The 6,424-nt window shown below is 54.1% G+C and overlaps 1 protein-coding gene across 1 annotated transcript; it reads left to right on the top strand.

Annotated features, from left to right (window-relative positions):
- Window positions 1-619: 619 nt before the first annotated feature.
- On the top strand, window positions 620-1,609 carry LDBPK_351490 (arginase; the record flags this gene model as incomplete). Its single annotated transcript, XM_003864686.1, has 1 exon — window positions 620-1,609. One exon carries the CDS (start codon window positions 620-622, stop codon window positions 1,607-1,609), a length of 990 nt encoding a protein of 329 aa, XP_003864734.1.
- Window positions 1,610-6,424: the final 4,815 nt, after the last annotated feature.

The raw sequence follows: 6,424 nt of genomic DNA, 5'->3' as shown, positions 1-6,424 counted from the left end.
CGGTGAGGCGGCCTGCGGGGCGGGTGATTTGGTGGAGTTGGAGGCGGGGGAGGGGGGGGCTCTGCTCAGGTGGCCGGCTCGGCGCAGTTGCTGCAACGCGTGTGTGCCCACGGCTGCTTCGCACCACGCGATGGGGGCCCGGCGCCGGGACCGGGTAGCGTGGTGTCGAGCTCGTGCACCATGGCAAGATCGACATGTTGAACAAAAACGTCTCTCCCGTCTCGTCTGCTCCACTTGTATGCGATGGCTTTCCATATATATATATGTGTGTGTGTGTGTGTGTGCGTGTGCGCCTCCCCACGTTGTCATCCTGCCCTCTCCTCCTCGCATAGAATCACATTTGTCTCTTAAAGCAACAACACGGCAAGGTGAAAAGGGAAATATAAAAAAAAAACGACAAGAAAAACACGTTAGTTCCCTCTCCCCTCCCTTCTTTCGGTTCGCTCCCTCACGTTATTCATTGTATTCCACCGATATTTCCTTTCAAACGAAGCAGTAAAACGCAACCGCTGTATACAAAAATAAAGAAGAGGGGGTGCAAGCCTGGCGTTTTTCATCCAGTCTCACGGGCACCCACCCAACCAATATCCGCAGCAACCACCACCCGCTCCCGTTCATCATGGAGCACGTGCAGCAGTACAAGTTCTACAAGGAGAAGAAGATGAGCATTGTGCTCGCCCCCTTCTCCGGCGGCCAACCGCACAGTGGGGTAGAGCTAGGTCCTGACTACCTTCTCAAGCAGGGACTGCAGCAGGACATGGAGAAGCTTGGATGGAATACAAGGCTCGAGAGGGTGTTCGACGGCAAGGCTGTTGAGGCTCGCAAGGCGAGCGATAATGGCGACAGGATCGGTCGCGTCAAGCGCCCGAGGCTGACGGCGGAGTGCACGGAGAAGATCTACAAGTGTGTGCGCAGGGTGGCCGAGCAGGGCCGCTTTCCTCTCACTATCGGCGGCGATCACTCCATCGCCCTCGGCACGGTGGCCGGCGTGTTGACCGTTTACCCGGATGCCGGCGTGATTTGGGTGGACGCCCACGCGGACATCAACACTATGTCTGGTACGGTCTCCGGTAACTTGCACGGCTGCCCCTTATCGATCCTGCTGGGGCTTGATCGCAAGAACATTCCCGAGTGCTTTTCGTGGGTACCGCAGGTGCTGAAGCCGAGCAAGATTGCCTACATTGGTCTACGTGCTGTGGACGAGGAGGAGAAGAAGATCCTGCACGACCTGAACATCGCCGCCTTCAGCATGCATCATGTGGACCGCTACGGTATAGACAAGGTGGTGTCCATGGCGATCGAAGCCATCTCGCCGAAGGGCACCGAGCCGGTGATGGTGTCATACGACATCGACACGATCGACCCCCTCTACGTGCCGGCGACGGGCACTCCCGTGCGTGGCGGCCTCTCTTTCCGAGAGGCGTTGTTCTTGTGCGAGCGTATCGCCGAGTGCGGTCGTCTTGTCGCTCTGGACGTGGTTGAATGCAACCCGCTCCTCGCCGCTACAGAATCGCACGTGAAGGACACCATCTCCGTCGGCTGCGCAATCGCACGCTGCATGATGGGAGAGACACTTCTTTACACCCCACGTAAGAGCGCCAAACTGTAGATGTGTGTGTGCGCGCTGCCTTCAAGCGTGTCTGCCGGCCTGTGTGTGTGTGTGTGTGTGTGTGTGACGAAAAGCGCTCATTTTAGCTGTGCGTTCCTTTTCGTTTTTGTGCTTTTCAACGATTCTTTTTCGTTAACATTTTTTTTGGTCTTTTTTCTTGTTCTTCCTTCTACGTGTTTTCAAATCCCTCGTCCCCGCAAGCACACACACACACGGATGCACAGAAAAAAGGAAGAACACACACGCACATGCGCATGTGTTCCTTCCAAGGCGTTGAACGATCGCTCGCGCGCACATCTTCGCGCACCCATATCTATATATATATATATATATATATATATATATATCCCTCTTTTACCTCAATCTTTCTATGTCAGTTCATCTCTGGATTTGGTCGAGGAGTCGTGTCCACGGGGGTGTAAACGCGCTCTGTGGGAATACGGAGTCAGGGGCGCATGCACACACACAACGTATCAGGGGGAGGGGGAGAGGCATGTCATGCGCAGTGGCTGATGTGATCAGCATCGCCAAAGGCCTGCATCTCCTTCCCCGTTCCTTGTGTGTTTGTGTGTGTGTCGCATGCTGGCGGAAGTGAGTCAGCGCCTGGAAAACAACCCAAAAACGAGGTCAGCGGGTCAAAAAAAAAAAGATGAGGGATGGACAGGAGAGAACGGAGGGTGTGAGATCGCTGCCACGACCACTGTTGTTTTGTTGCTCTCGTTCACTCTCGCGCTCCGTAGATCAGCCGCCCGCTCCTCTCTCCTCTCTATAGTTGTTGGTGTTATGGCTACTTTGAGGGGTTATCAACCGTTGATTCTCTTCTTGTTTTTTTATGTTTTCGCTTTATTTTGGTTGTCTTCTGTTTCCCCCTTCTTTTTTACTGATGTTTTGGTTTTGCCTTACGAAGCCGCCCTCCCCTTCGCTGCCTCTTCCCATGCTAAACATGTCTTCGTCGCGCAAGACAAACGCTCATACAAAACCGGTGAGAGCTTCGTGTGGAGAGCACACAGAGAGAAGGGGGGACGCTTGAAGCGGCACACATGAGCAGGCGGTGCGCGCCTGTGTGCACCGTCTGTATCTGCATCATATGCATTGGCAGCAGTGGGGGAGGTGTCCGACGAGAAGGAAGAGGCGGATAGCAGGTATGACGAAAAACGGGAACTTTGTCGGTCTCTGTGTTGCTCTCTCCTCTCCTCTGACATCTCCCCACCCCACCCCACTTCATCTCACTCTCCCTCCCGCCGCCCTTTTTCGTTTACCCCCTCCTCATGCACGGCTTGAAAAAAAAAAAAAATATATATATATATAATAAAAGGGAGGTGGAGAGGCGGGTGGCGGATGGGGAAAGCGGAACGGAGCTCATCTTTAGCGCAGCAGCAAGAAAGTAAGCAAGTGAAGATGCAGCAAAGTTCCTAAACTGCCGATAGCTGCCGCTCCTTTCTGTCTTGCATTTTGTTCGTCGTGGTTGGTGCTTGCCTTATTTTTATTTCACTCTCGGTGAGATCAATCTTTACACTCCAAGTAGCATGCGCTTCTCACACAGAGAAACGAAGACAAAGAAGCTCGCACGCAGGAATGCACACACATATACGTGTTAAACACGCATGGCTCCGAGTATCCCCCTCCCCCCCTTTCACTCTTCGGCCTCAGCAAGCGGAAAAAAAAAATAACAGAAACAAATATAAGAGGCAAGCAAGTCGTGGGGATGAAAGTCAAGAACTGGAGATAAAAGAGAAAGCAGAAACGAGAAACCCTACCCCCACCTCCGCTAGAGAAGTGCCGCGAGGACGTCAGAGAAGCAGACGTGTGATGCTCTAGTGTACACCCCCTGTACCGACATGCGCGGTGGGGAGAGTGTCTGTTCAGGCGATAACGATGGAAGAGAGAGACGGCCCGTAGCGGGAGCATAAATACACAAGGCGAACGGCATAGAAGCAAAAAAAAAAAGGTGGCGGGTTAGGGGGCATGAGCCCATATTACAGAAACTTCGAAACGGTCCTTTTTTGAGAGGGGGTGTTCCTCTGATTTTGCCGTGCTCCTCTTTTCTTCGACTGTTTGTGTGTTTGTGGCCCTCTTGCAAAGCTGTCCTTGTTGCTGTTTGGTAATAGTATCGTGTCGTCTGCTGGATATATACCCGCTTGCCTTCGTCTCTCTATCTTCAGCTTTTCCTCAGCACACACTCGCAGTGGCAGGGAGCATCTTCTCGTCGCCTCCTATGCGTTTCCTTCTCGATGCCCACCACCACGACTGTAGACGACGCAAAACTCCGAAAGGCTCTTCATCTTTTTGTTCACCGTTCTTCCATAGGCTTTTTGTGGCTATTATTGCTGTTGTCTGTTGCTGCTGGCTCTTGCGGCTGAAGATGTGTCGGCGAATGTGCAACTATTTGCGTCTTTGGGTTGTTACTTTTTTCGCTCTTGCATCTGCACAGCATCGGTGCACCTTATTGGTATGCTTTACCCCCTCCTTTCTTCCTCGCTCTCCCTCGCTACCTGCACTGACTCTCTCGACGACTCTTACTCATGCAGCTGCAGAAGAAATATTCTCCATTTTTTCTGTTTCGATCCCCCTTCCCCCTTTGCTGTGGGCAGCAGCGCATAGAAGCAGGAAGGGTAGTAGGGGAGGAAGGGAGGTTGAGGAGGTGGCGCGAAAAGGAACACACACACAGAGACGCTCGCTTTTTATGAATCCGTATTCGCATGCGCGCGCGTACCTGATTTAGGCTCCACTGGGGCCTTCTCTTTTCCCCCTCTCTTGTTTCTCTTTTTCATGTTGCTGCTTTTGAGTAACTGTCAAGCATTGATCGATGAAGGCACTTTTTCTACCCTCACAATGTGAGCGAATCGGTGCGAGCCTCAGCCTCCGACCAAGCCTCGACTTTTCCCCTGCGTCCTCGCCGACGTCGTTCACCCCCCCCCTTCGAGCACTTCCGGATCCACCCACGCACTTGCTATGAGCGTGCGTCGGTGTGTTAAGTGTCTATGAAAGTGCGATTCTCTTCTTTGTTTTCGCTTGTTTGCGCCTCTTGACGACGATAGCCTCTCTCTTCGTTAAAAGGTTAAAGGGAAGCAGCAGAAGAGAGGTAAGATGAGGAGTGGAGCCTGTTTCGTGAACTCGTGTCTTGTCCTAGGCGGGGATCTCTCGCGTCTGGGCAAGCGCAGATCTCCCCACGCACACACACACATGCGCGCACCCCCCCCCCTCTTCCCTTCCCCTCTCTCTAAAGTTTTCCATTCATACTCTTTTGTTTTCCTCCTTCCTCTCTTGCGTCGTTCTCTGGCCCAGTGTTTCGCTCCTCCTCTTTCTTGGCGCTTTTTCTTTTTTTGTAGGGGGTATGTGTTTGCCCGCCTGGCTGTCTGCCTGTCTCGCTCTCGCTCTCGCCCACCCTCTCTGTATATATGTTTTTTTTTTTCATTACCGATAGTTGTTCGTTGATGGGGGATGCGTAGGTCTAACCACCACCCGACGGAACTAACGGAATAATAATAAAACGGACATGTTTGTCTTTTGGGGAGTGCACAGAGCATGATGCGACGAACCGGCAGCAATGATGATGTAAAGCGTAGCGGAGGACGTGGGGAAGGGGGGCAGGGGATGCAACTGCCTTCAGCCCCCCTCTCCACCACGTCCTCTCTTCCGTGATGTCGTCGTCGGAAACGCACGCGCACGCGAGTGCCTCAGGTGGCCAACGCAGCAAGCACGCGTCTGCAAAGCTTATGCATTTTCGCTGCGCGTGTGTGTAAGCACACGAAATGGCGTATATGCGTCTAGTCGTTGCCGGTCTTGACATGCGCCAAGCCAAGCGAAAAGTGGACCAAGATGTCTGAGAAAAATCAAGACAGCAAATGCTTCCCTCAGCAAATCTTCGTCTGCCCTTATGTTGAAGTCAGGTTTGATGGCCACCGCTCCACTGCGGAATGCGGTCAGTACGATTGTGCGAGTGTGCGTGCGTGACGGATCTGAGAGAAGCACCACGACAGCTGAGCATTGTCGAGTACCCCTCATCGAGTCTCCTCGGTCCCCACTCGCGTCTACCTTTCACTCAATGCCCCAAGCGCCCACAACCTTTTCCCTCTCTCGTTTGTCTGGTGGTGGCTCGGATATCTGCGGTGCACCATCGTTTCTACACATGCACACGCACACACACACATATACATACCGCACTGCGCTGTCGCGGTAACGCCCTCTTTTCCTTTACCTTGTGTTAGCCCGGGTACGCGCCGCGTCGACAAGCAAGTCGGTTGATACGCACGGCCCCCGTGTAGAGTACGGCGTGCCGCTGGGCCCCGCTGCGGCGGCGGCTGCAATGAACACTGAGTAGCATGCGCGGCCCGTACCCATTGGATGAGTGCGCAGGAATGGAGCAGCCAACAACAACAACGGCAGCCTCCACAGCTGCTCTAAGGCGGCAATAATGATTTGAGATCGAACGTGCAGTTTTGCTTTTCGGTGCTCCACGTGAGTAGTTTGTCGGTCTCTCGCTTCAGCGACTTCTCCGCCCTGATGGCATGGGGGAGGGGAGGAACGCCTCCCAGCGCGTGGTACGCGTCAGAGTCCAGCAACCCCACTCTCCGCGGGGAAGCCAAGCAGCCCCCTCCCCTTCCCTCTCTCCCTCCCTATCCCCTGCCAAATGCTGAGCCGCGTCTGGTGGTGACAGGGTCAGGTTGTGGATGGCGTTGCATCGGTGCGACCCAAGCGTATCGCAGCTGGCCCCTCGCTGCCCACTGGTGCGGGTAACCTGTGCGCCACCCCGAGGGGGATGCACCACGTGGCGACTGCCATGGTGGGAGCGGCGGTGAGGCGGCCTGCGGGGCG

Source organism: Leishmania donovani, chromosome 35 (genome assembly GCF_000227135.1).
Source record: "Leishmania donovani BPK282A1 complete genome, chromosome 35".
NCBI classification, from domain to species: Eukaryota; Euglenozoa; class Kinetoplastea; order Trypanosomatida; family Trypanosomatidae; genus Leishmania; species Leishmania donovani.
This window is presented reverse-complemented; position numbering and strand designations above follow the sequence as displayed.